The 16,571-nt window shown below is 38.4% G+C and overlaps 1 protein-coding gene and 1 long non-coding RNA gene across 2 annotated transcripts in view; one reads left to right on the forward strand and one right to left on the reverse strand.

Moving 5' to 3' along the window:
- Window positions 1–518: 518 nt before the first annotated feature.
- Window positions 519–16,571, reverse strand: part of PLCH1 (phospholipase C eta 1) — a 252,839-nt gene continuing 236,786 nt past the window's right edge. Inside the window, exons 16-24 of the mRNA XM_031009760.3 lie at window positions 14,652–14,831; window positions 14,455–14,562; window positions 13,043–13,167; window positions 11,098–11,182; window positions 8,970–9,116; window positions 8,337–8,416; window positions 6,780–6,839; window positions 5,989–6,343; window positions 519–3,687 (exon numbers count right to left, since the gene is read on the reverse strand). Coding sequence (XP_030865620.3) covers window positions 1,604–3,687; window positions 5,989–6,343; window positions 6,780–6,839; window positions 8,337–8,416; window positions 8,970–9,116; window positions 11,098–11,182; window positions 13,043–13,167; window positions 14,455–14,562; window positions 14,652–14,831 — 3,224 coding nt within the window. The 3' untranslated portion in view covers window positions 519–1,603. The remainder of the gene's footprint in view (window positions 3,688–5,988; window positions 6,344–6,779; window positions 6,840–8,336; window positions 8,417–8,969; window positions 9,117–11,097; window positions 11,183–13,042; window positions 13,168–14,454; window positions 14,563–14,651; window positions 14,832–16,571) is intronic.
- Window positions 6,339–7,430, forward strand: LOC115934038 (uncharacterized). The gene is made up of 2 exons (XR_004069890.2): window positions 6,339–6,682; window positions 7,270–7,430. It is a non-coding gene; the product is annotated as an uncharacterized lncRNA (long non-coding RNA).

Genomic DNA, 16,571 nt, shown 5'->3' on the forward strand with positions numbered 1-16,571 from the left:
CGCCCCCAACCAGATTCCCAGTGCCTGTCCAGAAAATAAAGGACCCCCAACCTTGGGGAAAAGCTCAGAGTTGGGGACCAAGGGAACCAGAGACCAAGTGTTCTCCTCTGCACTCTTCCCTCACATTGCAAAGCTTCAGACAATTTCACTTGCCAAACATAACCTCTCACTTGCCTTCCCCACGTAGCTCCCCCACCCACCACCACCACCACCACCACTACCACCGCTCCCCTCCCACCACCCACCACCACAACCAGTTCAGAAGGCTTATTTTTAAACTTGCAATAGCAATGCCAAATGCAAAGAAACTCATTACATTTGATTTTCTTTCAAGTCACCTCACAAATATGCTCTTTAAAACATAAGGAAAACACTCGGAGACATAAATTGCTGCTTAAAACTGTCCTCTGTGATAGCTTTCTATTTTGCCGCAAACACATGGAAAGGATGTCAGAGTGCTGAGTGCTTTTACTCAATAGTCATCGTATGAATTTCAATTGTAAAAAAAGTTCACCAAGTGTTTAAAAATGTGTTTTAATTATATTTTCATGAATTCCAGGAAGAACATCATTGCAGTTAATGTTACAAAAAAAAAACAAAGAGGGACATCTGAACATGCAATAAAAAAGTGAATTCACAGTGAAAATAACGCATGTCAGTACTAAAATAGAGTTGCTTGGTTCCCTGAAGGAAAAGGGTTTCTTCTAATTATCTGTTCACTTGGATTTTATTATGAGAAAATATTCTGTGAAAGCTTTGGGGAAGTTTTCAATTTGTGCTACTATTATCATTAGAGTCTGATGGAAGTCCCTCATTCTGAAAGCCATTGTTCGCAGTCTGTAATTCAATCAGAAAATTCAAAAGTACAACAAGTAGTTTGGCAACTCGCTTCTTGTTACATACAAAGCCATTAGCAAAAATATGTAACAAAATTTATGTAAAACAAACAATTTTGTCCTTATGTACAAAAGACAGCCTTCTTCCTCACACCCTCACAGCCTATTCCAAAAAGTGGGAAGGGCATGGGGAGCAGCTATCCATCCCCTTTCAACTCTCATTATGGGTGGGATAAGAACATCCTAAAAGGCAAGGTAACTATTTTAAAGTTTTTAAAACTGAGTTATAAAAATGCACCTGGGCTTCTCAACAAAGAGGGAAACATAGGAAAAATGATAACAGATTAAAGTAAGGAATTCATCCCTTTGTCGTTTGCAAAGTCTCTTAATCAACTCAACAGTTAGAGAGTAAAAATGACTACATTTGTGACTGCAATCTGAGGACACAGTAAAGGACATCTTGGTGAAACACACACACATTATAACCCGAGCTGCTGCGGAGTTTCACATCTAGGGCATGCACATATTTCATACTGATACAGTTTACAACAACTCAAGGGAGAAAGATCACAATAGGTACATGGGAAATGTCACCAAATCTATATACAAACGCATTAACAGGGAGAACACATGAAGTCAAAGGGAGACCCAAATACAAGTTTAAAAATACATTTGAAAATCATTCCAAAGCCAAGGAACTTATTTACTGAAAACTCTGACATTCTACAGAATACCTTGAAAACCTTAAGAATGCAGTTTTAAATAATTCACAGTCTCAAAAGAAAATAAATTTCTGGTTTATCATCACTGCTTGGCTCAGTCTGCAAAACAGAATTATCTGAACAAAACTGGTCAACGTGGCCATAGTGAAGAGCCGTGCATGCCCCCTCCGGAATGCCCCGGCCTTCAAGGCCACCCCCTTTCGTGTTCTTCAGGTAGCCTGCGATGTAGGAGCCGGTGGAGTGGCGATTCACTGCAGGGGTGGGTGCTGAGGGTTTGTTTCTAAGAACCACTCCTGCCCCATTGCTGGGGTTTGGAACTTTCTGCTTGTTGGCTTCCTGTTTCTCCTTGGCACGACTAGCAATATTGCGCACTCTGCTCTGACTTCTGGATGACAACTTCCTGACCAGTGCCCGGGGCAGCTGATTGGCATCCTGCTTTGAATATAGCACTTGGCAGTTGTCTTCCTGGTCAAAGGACACAAGCTTCCGAAGCTGCTCGGTCAGGGCATCTATAGGCTCTAACGACTTTGTCTTCACAGTCACGCCCTTCTTGTCTCTAATGCCAGTTGTAACAAAACTCTTACTAATACACTGGTACTTGCTCTCAAAATTGCAGGCAATGTCCTCTGATGTTAAGTCCCCCAGACTTTTGGATTTGCAAGGACTAGGCAGTTTCAGAGCAGGCAAAGGAAGATGTGCCAACTGCTTGGGTACAGGGACATGCATATCTTGAGCACTAGACTGCTGGGGCACACAGGTCTGGAACATTTTTGCATCTGAATCTGAGAAATGGTTATGCACAAAGCCAGCACCCTGATAGGCTAGATAAGAAATACTTTGAGTTTTGACATCTTGAATATTGTTGAATATTTCAGGGACAGAAGGGCAGAGGGTCTCTTTACAGTAGCCGTTTCTCAAACCTCTTTGAAAGCGTTCTACCACACCCTGACTGTACTTGAGTTTTAAAGGAGAAGCAAGTTGACTTGTGCCCTCTCTCCTATATTCACAGGTTGTTAGAGAAAGATTTTCTGATTCTCCATCAATTTCCACAAGGCTGCTCTCCCCAGAATTGAAACAGAGAGTGGGATCAGCTATTACATCCTCCAGGGTCAAATCAGGAGAAGAGGCAGGGCTGCAGCTCTTCAGTGTTTCCCAGTCTTCTCCCTTGGTAGGACTTTTTGGTAACCAGCCATGAGAAGTATTAGGGGATCCAGGCAGGTTGCTTTCTAAGGCCCCTGTCTTGGCCTTACTAGAAAGGTCATCATCTGGTTTGGTTTTAGAGATGGGAGTGCAGGTAGTTTCATAAACTGTGTTCGTTGCATGTTTGGTGGTCTCAGAACTCGAGAGTGCTATCAGCTCCGGAGATGAGCACAGGAAGGAAGACTTGGATTTTCCCTTGCAAAAACCATGCTTGATGGGCATTTTTAGGCCCAGGCTAGGCAAGGGACAATGGCCTGATATCACACTGGTATTATGAAGATGAGAAACAACTGTGAGAGCCTGATTGTTGGTCTCATCAAACTGGCCAATCAGGGCTGAGATGGAACTGCCCGGCTCATTCTCATTTGTTAAAGTGACATTGTCAATAAGATGGGAAATTTCACTCTCCTGCAGAATTGCAGTTGAATGTAGGTCAGGTATGTCAGAACAGAGCATGGAGACGTCTGACAAAGAAAAGGATGTTGCAGCTCGGCCCTTACCCCTATTACCTTCCAGGTTCTTAATTTCTAGGTTGCTATGAGAAAGGATGCTTCCTGACAAGATGCTTTTCCCTTCCACAAAGTCCTCAGCATTCCCCTTTTCCTTGATTTTCACACCATGCAGATCTTGTGTGGGGTTAACTACAGGATCGGGAGCCAAATGCTGCTTTGGGGAGAGAGACTTGCTGGGACAGGGGTTTTCCTGGCAATTGCTTGTGGCATTTGATGTGGTTCTCCCACCCCTAGGACTTGACATGCCCAGCTGTTCTCCTGTGACTGACATGTGGGAAGTAGATACAATGGCGTCCCCTTGGCTGGTATCTTTGTGGAGCAGGGCACTGGAGGAGGATGATAACTTTTTGTTGAAATTTAGAAAATGTGGATCTTTTATACTTGCTTTCCCTTTTCTTCTGCCATCTTTATCTTCTGCTGAAGGAGACAAACAATATTTTAGGTGACATCTATCACTTTATGTAGGACCTGCAAACACTCATGTTGTCTTCGGACAGACAAATGGAGAATGTAAATCTGTTACACTGTGACAGAATATAATTATGGATTGCATAGGTTTGCAACAAAGTGTCTGTGTGATGAATAAATGGTAAAATATATTTATAGGAATTTCACTGGAGCTTCCCTTTGAATATCTATTACATCTGCTAAGGATGTAATATTCATTGTCAAAAAAATGTCAATGAGTTACCATACTTTTACAGTGAGGATTACCTTAAGTTGTTTCCTATTCAGATTTGTACTACACAGAAGCATGGCAATAGAAACAGAACAAGACAGCTCTGTTAAACAAAGCATTGTGGTACCTGTAAGCAAGATACTATAAGCTTTCAAAGTTATACATGTATTAGTTAAAACAAAAAAAGAAGAAAAGAAGAAAAACATAATATCATTTTCAAAACATTTTGGGAGCATATTTAATTTAATCAATTAATTTCTAAAATAATTGGAAGGTGCAATAAATGCATTAAAATATCAATATCTGTTGAGTTAAAATGTAAAGATAAAAATTGGTCATCAATTCCATGTCATTGCTAATATCTAATTTTTTGTTAATCATATATTTCTTTTTAATACACAAATTTCATATTGCATCCTTCCCTAAAAGTAGCAGTAAGTTGTCAGGCACAGTAAAGGAAAACCATAAAAACACAATTCACAGTAATTTGGGATAGCCCATCATGGTTAGTATACTGCTAGGAGAGTATGAGGTATTCAATTCTTCATCAGATTATTTTAATAATTTAATGCTTTCAGAGTCATGATATATAAGAAAAAGAACTTGTTCAACTTGTTATTAAATAGTTTCCAAACTAAAAATATTCATCATAAAAATTTTGAAAACCTCAAAAAATTATAAAGAAAAAATTAAATACCATATGATGTTACCACTGAGACAGCCACTGTAAGATTTTGCAGAGGAACAGAATAACATATAGAATTTTGTAGTCTGCTTTTTCTGTACTTAATGCAACATAACTATGTATTGTTTTATATTTACCAAAACTTTAATACACATGACTAATTTATATAACTGTTTTTTAAAAGTAGAAAAGAAACATTACCTCAAAATTGCTTTCTAACTCACCTTAATGGTATTAACATCTTAACTGTGGCATTAACAGATAGAACCAATTTCTACTGAATATAGCTTTATTTTTCCCAAAGATGGGGTTTTAAAATACATTTTAAGGCACATATTTTATCTCTTCTCTGACACTGCTCTTAGCAAAATTTCAAGCTTTTAAATGTTCTTTTTCTCCTTCAAATAAACCACTGAAGAATATCTTATAACAAAAATCAATACAAGTAAAATGGTGTTTGTGGGAAAAGAGAGCACTGAAATCAGACCATTTGATAAAAGATAAAAGAATAATTTTGCTAAAGGAAATCAGTACCACATTTTACTTGTCTGAGATGATTCTGATTTAATTAAAACGTATTTGTTGCAGAGATATCAAATGCACACAGTTTTGGCGCTTAAATTTACCCCCAGATAGGATGGGTTAGGAGTCACCAACATCAGTCAAAAATTCTCTGGCACACTGCAAGGCGGTCTTCACTCTTTATTGAGCTCCTGATATGAGTCAATGATACACTCAAATTAAGGAAAAAGACAGGCAGCACCTGGTCCCTATGCTTGTGGAGCCCACAACCGTGCTGAAGCTGCAGGCACACCTCTATCTCTGTCAGCATCCAAGGATCAGGGAAGTGAGGCCACAGGAAAACACTGCCTAAGCCACATCTTGAGAAAAAAGATTTGCCTGTTTTTGAAAAAGGTGGCTTGTTTTTAACATCTGGCTTTCTTTCTCCATAAACATTTCCAATCATGGAAATGTGTTATATGGTAAGAAAAGTAATACAACTATATTCACCCTCAAAACAAATCAGTAAATATGGCACTCATTTGGAAAATCAATATTTCAAATCCTATTTTGCAGGTTTCATCTTCCTCTCTGTGCCATCACACCTAATTGCTCCCCTATCCCTCACTGTCAATTTCAGATGTTGATATTATAAAGCTCTTGGTGAGGAGGAAATGGATCTACCTGGCCCCCAAAGTTTAAAATCTTCTGGTCTGGAAGATCACATTACAAAGTATTTATTTTTCAGTATATTTTACTTTGACTACAGAATGTCAGCCACTTCATAATGGTAAACAGGGACTGACATGCAGCCTAGAAGGGTTTATTCTCAGAGAAACTTAAAGCATCTTACCTAGAGAGTTTTCTTTTCCTTCAATGTCTTTTGCTGTTTCAGATACAGGCAGCGACAAAGCTCCCAGAAGGTTTCTGTCAACAGGCATAGAGACAGGGCGTGCTTGCAAACTGCGTGTGGTCCTCCTCAGCACGCCATCTTGATCTCTTGTGGCCTCGGACACAGAATCCTTTATCTCCACCATTTCTTGGAAGCCCATTTTGCTCTTTTTCCTGCCTTTGGCTGGGGCGCTAGCTGTGCGTCGCAGAATTCTATCTCCAATGGATCGCTTCCGTACATAATGGGAATTGTTTTCTGAAGAACTGTGCCTAGGATTCTTATTGAACAGTCCCTTCAGACCCTGGAGTTGTCTGTTCTGAAGACACAAAAGAACCAACCACAAGTTAAGCAAATGCCATCACGTCAACAACTTGCCTTGAAAATGACAGCTCCATGAAAAATGAATATAAACCAAAATCGTACAGCCATTGAAATATATTCAAACCAAGAAAGCAGCAGCTCACAGCATGTTTGCACAACTTCATGCACATCTTATCAACCTTACTTTGCAAGGACTTCAGCCTTCCATTCTTACATCAAGCTTTCCCAGAAGTTTCCTACCCAGAGATGACAAAGTGGTAGGAAAAGTCTCCACAGCTCATAGACTGCTATGAACTTCAGGCACCTTAAAGCAACAGATGCATGTTTCAAAGTGGTAAGCAGGAAAATGGAGTGACATGAAAAAGCATGCTGCCATAACCACTTAAAAAGAAATATGCCAGCCAGAACAAAGCACCATGCTGAGAAACTACCTTTGTAGCTCCTAGAAAGTGCAATATAGTATAACTGGGGTTGAGTATTAAAGGGCTCCACTGTAAAGGAAAAAAACAAAACACAACAAAACACAATTGGGGCTCATTGAAGAGGGTGTCACAAGTAAACACAAAAGAAAAAATGCATACATGTCTATAAACCCTTTCTCTTAGTTTTGGGGATTTTTAGTCTTATGCTCATTCATTGTTCAACCAATATCCACTACACTGTGATGTGTGGATCCCAACCCGAACACATCTTGAAAGGAATAAAGAGTATGACTCACAAATGGACATTTATTTAGCAGAGAAGATGGAGGTGATATAGAACACTTTCAGATTTTAATTTATTTCTGGCTCAAGTTTTAAACAAATTCAGAATGTAATTGTTTCCCTCAATGTGATAAATGCTAGAGATAATCTGTAGTTAACCTGGGATTCCTAGAATTCAAGAATCATTTTTGAATTATTTACATTTGTGTCTACTTAGATGAGAGGCAAGACCCCAACAAGCAGCACAAACAGAAATCCAGGTCTAAACACAGGAAGTTATGGTATAAAACTTCACCAGTCTTAGAAATTAGGATCCTTACCCCCACCTCCACACCCTTGCTGACGGATATGAAAATAAACATTACACTCCCTAATTCATGCTGAAATGGTCCATTCCTTATTAGTTGGGTTGTAGTCATAATAACATTAATATTAGCCAACATTTCTGAGCATTTACTATGTACCAGGCAGCTTTCTAAGGATAACATATATATTTATTTATGAGATAGGTATTATTTTTATCCCACATTCACAGATGAGGAATCTTCCAGCTATACAGATTTTCTGGCAAAGAGCACGGGACATTTCTAGGCCCCATTCAATGCTTTAACAGTCCCTCCAAATCCTGTGTGGTCCTGAAAATTCATACTGGTAACCAAGTCCCCAATTACTTGACATGACCAGAGGACAACCTATTGATTTGTAAACCTCAAATGAGTTCTATAACCAAGACAACAGCATCAGGAAAGAACTAGAATGCATTTACATGGTCGCCTTTTCAGTCCTATAGGTAGCTTTAAAATCCATTCACAATTTTTAGATTTTCAGTTAAAAACATTGGTACCAAATGAATGTAGCCTGCCTAGAAGTGGCTGGGATCACAGCCCAGTTAGTACAGGTAACTCATCAACCATCTGAGACACTGCATTTCCCACTGAGGCCAGTTGAGTCTTTTTAAGGATTAAAATAAAACTCAACATTTAACTATATCTTCATTGTTTTAGCCCAACAGATTACTGCCTGAGAGAATAATAGTTTTCTCAATTCTATTAAGCCCAGAGAGGGCCCCTGTATAGAAGAAATGAGTACACACCTTAAACAGTGAAAAGAGTACAGGTGGATCAGGACATGACTGGAATAGCAGACTGGGCTTGCTGGGCCTCCTTAGAGTTTTTGGTTCAAGAACAGTTTGTCAAAATTTACATTCCTATTATGCAATTAATCAGTAGCATTGTTAAGGACCATATTAATGTATATGACTTTAAATCCTATGATCTTTCTCACCTTTCCATAGATTTCATTGATGGTTATGTGTACAAATATGGATGCTTCTGTCAGTCCTTCCAAATAGACGTGCCGGTAGCCTGATAAAAGGAAAGAGAGTCGTTTCTTTTTAGTTGAACTTGCATTTGGCTTTCTCATGGGTGCAACAAAATTAAGTATCTGACTTGACTGTAGTTCTTTTTTTTTTTTGAGACAGAGTGTTGCTCTGTTGCCCAGGCTGGAATGCAGTGGCATGATCTTGGCTCACTGCAAACCCCGCCTCCTGGGTTCAAGCAATTCTCCTGCCTCAGCTTCCCGAATAGCTGGGATTACAGGCATGCACCACCACACCCGGCTAATTTTTTATTTTTAGTAGGGACGGGGTTTCTCCATGTTGGTCAGGCTGGTCTCGAACTCCTGACCTTAGGTGATCCTCCCGCCTCGGCCTCCCAGAGTGCTGGGATTACAGGTGTGAGCCACTGCACCCAGCCCAACTATACTCCTTTACATTTTAGAAAGTTTATTAAAAGTCACATTTATTACATGACACATATTTTATGACGTATGCTATTATGTAAGTAACATATCATGTATTACATCTTCCAAATAAAAAGGAATGGTCAGTCTAGAGAGAAAAGGCCAGCTCATACCTACCAGGCACTAAGCTGCTGAAGGTCACGGTTCTTTGTCCAACAAAGTCTCGTCCAATGGGATCGTGATCCCACACAAGGAACCGAACCAAAGCTATTTCTGGCATGTGTACTGTAAATGTCAGTGTTTCTTCCCACACAGGGTTAAATCCTCAGAGAAATAGGAAAAGAAAAATCAGAAAAGCAAAGGACTTGGCTGAAAATGAGTTGGCAGCAACATCTGCAAAGCAGACGGTGAAAATTGCTTGCAATGGTTATTAAACTCATGAAGACAACTAAGCCACACTCCAGGATGCCTTACTGGAATAAAGCCTCAAAATTTACCCCCTTGCTAGAAAATAATTGGTAAGAAAATTGCCTGTAAATTATCACATCAAATCTATTAATCTTTGATGCCTAACTGTATTGTAGAGAAGCTCTTTAGTATTCAGAATGCTTCAATAAGTTAAAAAATTATCTATAGTAGTGATCTAAGAATAATGTTTTAGACAAAACAATAAAGAATGATATCCTCTCCCAACAGAATTATGCTTCTCATGCACCAAAGATCCTGCTGCTGTAATAACCACCAACAACCATTTTATAAGGTGCATTTGCAGGTTTCAACTCCTATTGTACATACACCCTCTTATTTCTTATAGCAATTCTCTAAGTTTTTTTTAGAAGATGTTTAGAGTTTTTAGAGTAGAGCAGGGTTTTGGTTTTGGTTTCTTTCTAATTAAAAAATATATATTACTGACTTTCAAAAATATATTACTTTCAAAAACTATACAAGTAACACTCATCTTTTAAAGTAGGGAATATCAGTATTTATAAGACATTTTGTAGTTGAGAAAATTGATGTTCATAGACAATAATGTGCCCAAGGCCACACAAGGCCTTATAGTTAGTGACAGGGTCAAATTAGACCATGCACTATTGATTCCCAGTAGCTTCTCACGAAGCAAGACCTTACTGCATGAATGATGGCATATTTTCACAGCTACTGAAAAATAAGTTAATAAGGTATATAATTCACCTCAAATACTAAAATGCAAAAATACATTTACTTGGTAAAATTCTCTCCAATAAAATAACTATAAAAGTTGTTAAAAATTCAAGCACTCCATAAGTTTCTGTTTTTCTTCCTTTCTAAAAATGAAAATAAGTGTTTAAAAATGTATGCATTTAGGAGGTATCTTATCAACCACTTAATCCTATCAAAAAGCCTCGAGCTAATGAAATAATTATAAGCTGAAAAATCACTGAGATACCTCTCTTGAATCAGAGAAGATCTTTTTGTTGACATAGTGATGACCTCTCAATTATTTCTGAGACTAAAAAAAGAAAGAAGAATCTATTGAACATCGGTGGGAAAATGCAATTTGAGAAGGTTTCTTTCTGTGTACATGTTTTTCCTAAGTTATAGGTTTGCCCTACTCTGAAACTGTAGTATTCCTTCAGGGACTCCTTGAGAACCCTTAATTTCTCAAATTAATGATTGTGCTTCAAATGTATTTTACAGTATTAATCACAAGAGATTGAGGAAAAATAGGTATACAATAATGTTTGTGAAATGTATGAACAAACAAATTTTAAAAGATTACAAATAAAAAGACATGAGGCTTGGGTAAAGAAAAATTTCTTTATATTATGGCGAAAATATAAGAAGAATGCTGCCCCTCCAATCGTATGTAAATATTCAAGAAGTAAACTCACCAGACTATATTGTGCTTGCCTTTAGAGTTTTACATGCTCCAGAAAAAGTGAGAAATTATCAAGACACATAGGCTTCATAAATGAGAGCTTTGAGAAAACGCATGTCATAAAAATACAATGTAAACATATAATGGAGGCATTTCCTCAGTGAATTTTTAACCCAGTTCTTTAAAATATCATTTACTCTTTTTACTAGAAAAAAAAATTTCCTTTAAAAGCAAAAGTCTAGAGAGCCTAGATTACAATACCATAAAAATAAGCCATGCATCAATTCCACAGTTACTTAGTTTTATGTGTTGAAAAGCTTTTAACATAAACTCAGATGGGAGTTACGGATTTTAGAGATTTCTTGCTCTTCTACATAGACACTTTTTTTAGTGTAAATTCTATTTCTAGACCATCTTCATTAAAAAGTGAACAGATAACCATCTTACCATTGTCATCTACCACACGGGTTTGATCTTTACAACAATCTACTGGCAATCCAATAATTTCAACTTCAACAAAAGGGTCAATGATCTATTAAGTAAAGAGAAAGTACTATTACAAATAACATATTTCTATACATATGTTAATTAATCTGAGAATATTGGCCAAAATGTCTACATTTCGACAGCAACTGATTTTACAAGGTGCTTAGTAAGAAAAAGAAATGGTACTAGGTGTGGTGGATTCAGATATATGAGACAAGTATAAAAAATATTAAATTACTGTTTGCTAGTATTTATTAACGCCAACAACTTTACCCACTGAACCTACAACTTTAGTTCAGGGCAAATACCCAACAGAACTGAGATGTTTTGCCCATGCACAAATGCTGAGAGCAGCTGTATCTATAATAGTCAAACACTGGAAACAACCTAAATTTCTATCATGAGTAGGATGGATAATTGTGGAATATACGTTTTTTGTTTTTTGTTATTTTGTTTTTTGAGATAGGGTCTTACTCTGTAGCTCAGGTCGGAGCGCAGTGGCATGATCTTAGCTCACGGCAGCCTCCACCTCCCAGGTTTAAGCCATCCTCCCACCTCAGCCTCCCGAGTAGCTGGGACTATAGGATTGTGCACCACACCTGGCTAATTTTGGTATTTTTTGTAGAGATGGGGTTTTGCCATGTTGTCCAGGCTGGTCTCAAACTCCTGAGCTCAGGCAATCTGCCCACCTCAGCCTCTCAAAGTGCTGGGATTATAAATGTGAGCCACCGTGCCTGGTCAGAAGTATGTGTTCAATGAATACTCTCAACAATGAGAAAAGAATAAAGTTCTCCTATATAACATAATGTTGAGCAAGCCAGACATAAACGAGTACCTACTCTAAGAGTCCATTTATATAAAGTTTAGGAATAGACAAAATTTGTCTGTTGTGATACGGGTTGGTGTTTGCTATGAGAGGCAGTGGGGAGGGTAGATATTGACTGGGAAGGTGGACAGGAGCCTTCTAGGGATTCTGGATATACTCTGTCTTGATCTGGGTGGCATAATAATTAATCAAGCTATGCATGTTTGATTCTTATACTTTAATTCCCATCCTCTCCTCTAGGGGGAAATATCTTGTATTGCTGGTCATCTGTAGACTCTCCTTTCTGGTACCAGTTCTGGGCGATGAACAATGAAGGAATAAAACCCAAAGAATCTAGAAAGAGCTGACCTAAGAAAGTCTAAAGCAGAGAAAGTAGACTTCTTAAAGCATTTATGGCGGTACCAAATTGTAGAGCTCTGTGATTTCCTTCCTTAAGATCCAAAAATGATGGTTTAATAGGCGGGAGTGACAAAGAACCTGAAGTAATGGATCAGCTCTGAGAGGAAGGGCATGAGCATAGGAGAAGCTGCTATATAGGGAGAAAACAGAAGCCAAGAAGGTATAACGGAAACAATGGGCTAAGAGCTCTGGAAAGAAAAAAGACTGTGGCCGCAGAGGAAGACATTTTAAAATCACGCGACACAGGTACAGCAGATGATAATAAGAATCAGCACATGGCCAAGGAGCAGGTGGCTGATGTGCAGCAGGGAGGAGCATTGCAGGAGGAGAGGAATGTGAGGTTATATTATTAACGGAACATTGCCTTTCTAGGTTAAGATATACTCTTAGGCAATGTTCTGTTAATAATATAATTGTCTTTGCACTCCAATTTTAGCAATGCTAGTGTCAACCTTAAATTGTGAATTCAATTGTGTGCACTCATGCCTTCAAAATAGATGATGGACAGCAGTACAGCAAGAACTGTGTGACTTACCAATAAATCAGTTAATGTCTGATAAGCTGAGGTCAGTGCTCAGTTATGAACACACATACATCTCTGAAGACATTTCGGATAAAATGTAAATGCACTAAGATAATCACATAATTAACCACTTAGACACGTAGTCATAGGCAACTTACCTCGCCTCGATCTCCAAACATGGAGTCTGGAGGTTTGGGGAGTTGCTGTCCACTGATAACTTTTAGGATGAGCTGCTTTTTGGGGTTGGCAGGAAGAGGGTCACCAGAGAAAGGGTTGAAAGTACCTAGGCCAAGTAAAGTATAAGTTGGTAACATAAGAAGAAACACACACGCATGCACAGCTTAAGCTTGTAAACAAACAAACAAACAAAAACAAATGCTGAATTACATGATCGCATAACTATCAGTGTGGCTTAGCTGTGGTTTTCATTAGAAACCATGTTGCCAAAGGCCAGTGGAGTGGGCCAACTTAAAGCAAGTGTTTGCAATGCAATGATCAACTGTGGAATGGAGGAAGAGAAGCATTTTATTTGAACACCAACAGTGTAAAAAGAAGAACAATTATGTCAGATTCAAACAATTTTCTAACCTAAACTATCTCAGGTATGAGTGAATATAACAAACAGAAAGAAGACCTGAAATTAAGTAAACAGCAGAGCAAGAAAATGTGCAAAGTGTAAAATCTTGAAGATAATCCTGTCAACAACTTTTTTATCTGAATTGTTATATATGTAATTTGGAAATTTTAAAAATAATTTTAATGAGCAGAACCAAAAGAAAGTGTTGTTTGATCTAACACATTATCCTTTTTTTGCTTTGTTTTGTTTCTTTTGAGATAGAGTCTCACTCTGTCACCCAGGCTGGAGTGCAGTGGTGTGATCTTGGCTCACTGCAACCTCTGCCTCCTGGTTTCCAGCGATTCTCCTACCTCAACTTCCCAAGTAGCTGGGACTACAGGCACACACCACTATGCCCAGCTAATTCTGATTTTCAGTAGAGACAGCGTTTTACCATGTTGGCCAGGCTGGTCTCAAACTCCTGACCTCAGGTGATCTGCCCACCTTGACCTCACAAAGTGCTGGAATTACAGGCGTCAGCCCCCATGCCCAGCCTACCCTTTCTCTTTTGTTAGCACTGTTTTGTAATTGGACTACACTGAGTAAAAGGGCTTGATAAAATTGTTTCAGGTGGAATTGAAGCTTCCCAGCAGGTCACAGACTCACATTACTTAAGATAGTTTCTGAAAGATTGGGCTCAGACCTTAAAAAGCAGTCCAGCTTATATGGGGCACTGGATTTCAAGTGATAACCCAATGCTATCTATCCATGTCCCTCTTTCACACACGACCTCTCAAGATAACATTCTAAACATCACGGCTAACCAAATATTAAGTAGTGGTGACAAGAATTCTAATTCACATTCAAACACCTTAACCTATCTTTTTGAAAAAAAAATGTTGAAAAACTCTGGGGTATCACACTTTCTAAACAGCTTCCTTAATAAAGGTTGCCTGCATTTAGACTATGAAATTAACACACACCTGCATTTATGACTATGAAATTAATACACACCTTTGCACATTTGCTGGGGTTTGAGGACATAGCCACAATTGCCATTTGCCTTGAATTTGGCTCGGTTTAACTGCATCATTCGTCCTTCAGATTGATAATTCAGTGCCACTGTGCAAGTTGAAAGTTGGAGAGAATTAGGCAAGATGGTGGCATAGTGAGAATATACAGAGAACCACTCCTTCCCAAGGAATACACACCTAGCTGGCAGCCTGCGTTCCAGTAGGGGAGAGGGTTGAAGTTACTGGAATCAATGCGGTAGGCAGAGGGGTAAATCCTTGTGAGTTGCTTTTGATTATAAATCATGAACTGCTCTGATTTTTGCTGAACAACCTGATGTGCTCTTGTTTCACTGAATGATAACACATTTCCTGTGGTTCCTGGCAGTTTTTAATCGAGAAAAAAAGGAAGTGAGAACTACAGCAAAGAAAACACCACGCACAGAAGACTTTATAATAATGTCAGATTATACCAATAGCAAAAAGCAGAGCACTAGAGAGTGGATTCAACCAGAGTAGAGGCAGCTCCTCAACAGAAAAGACCCATAACATTCCATTCATAGGGTTCTTTTGCCACTTTGAGGCCAAATCAGAGCTGTGTGTCTTGCTCAAGTAGCTGTCTATTTCTGGGTCCCCTCTTCTCCCTAAGAATTCAATCATCCCGCTAATTTATGCCTATCTGGCTAGCATGAAAAGAACAGGTAGAAAAAATAAGTTAAACAGAATATATTTGCCAAATATATAGACAACCATGGATAAATAAAACTAGATAGCTTCTTCCTGATAACAGGAAGACATTCATTGAAGGCACTCATCTAAAAGGCACACGAGTAAAACATGTATTAATAGTAACATCCAGGATCCAAGAAAATAAAGGAAAATGAACAATTATAAAAATAAAAAGTTGAGTTTTAAAGTTGCTTTGAATAGAACTATGGAACAAGTCAAAACCCGTTTGGGAGAAAGGAATAATAATGGAGAAAAAGAGGTCAAAAGCATTATAAAGGAATAAAAGTTTTAAGAACAAGGACAGACATTCACCTAGCCACGCATATAAACTATGGAACAAAGTAGAGGGAGGTAAAAGTAAATGAAGCCTGTACTAAAGTTTCTGCCAGCACAATCATCAGGAGGGGTCAATCTAGACTCACAGAAGCTGCAAATTTGGGGGTCATAATGGAGTAAAGCTCCAAACATTTAATATTCCACTCTTGTCTCCAATCCCACCTTTTGTACCATATCTACAAAGACCCCGCTATTTCCACTCCTTCACCAAGAACCCATACCCTATCCCCAAAATGGCCGCCCATATGTCATTTGAACATGCTGGAAAAGACCAGCCCAGATAAAAAGACCCAAAGTTACCCAGAATCTCATTCTTATTCAGCCCTAATAAGCTGAGTGTGTCTGAGCCCAGACAGAGAGATGTGGTCCATGAAACCAAAGAGTTGAACTATATATGGTCTTGCTTTGCCAGCTGGGCCTGAGTCATATCTAGACTCTGCATGTTTATTAACACACAGTTTCCCAGGGCCCCTGTTGTCCTCAGGGTTGTACACCCTTAGATGTTAGATGCTGCCCAACTGACAATGATACTCCCAAGTTAGAAGAGTCAGGAATACAAATTGTGGCAAAGAAATGAGAGGATTACAGTTTTTAATGTGATGATGTTTCTAGTTTAGACCCTTTCCTTAAAGATACATGTTCATATATTTTTTATTGGCATAACCTATTAACACAGTTTACATATCTCAAGCATACTAATATTGAACTTAATTGCAGATTTTGATGAGGGATGTTTTAAACATTATAGGAGAAAATACCTTTTTGACAAGCCTAATTCAGATAGAATAGGACTATAATCACTACTACTGTTTTGTCTGTCTCTCCACATAAATATGCACATCACAATATCATTAATACGACCTTGCTAATTAGGCACATATCAATTAGTATATTAATAGAGTTGAGTTGTATCACATTAGGATAAGCCATGCATTCATTATCTAGTTTTCATTTTGTGGCTGGCAAAAAAATTAAAAAGACAAAAACAGCTGAAGTTCCAGAGCTAAATAGTACTCAAGATTAATTTCCATTAAGTTAATAGGATTATGTTTTCCA

This window comes from Gorilla gorilla, chromosome 2 (genome assembly GCF_029281585.2).
Source record: "Gorilla gorilla gorilla isolate KB3781 chromosome 2, NHGRI_mGorGor1-v2.1_pri, whole genome shotgun sequence".
NCBI classification, from domain to species: domain Eukaryota; kingdom Metazoa; phylum Chordata; class Mammalia; order Primates; family Hominidae; genus Gorilla; species Gorilla gorilla.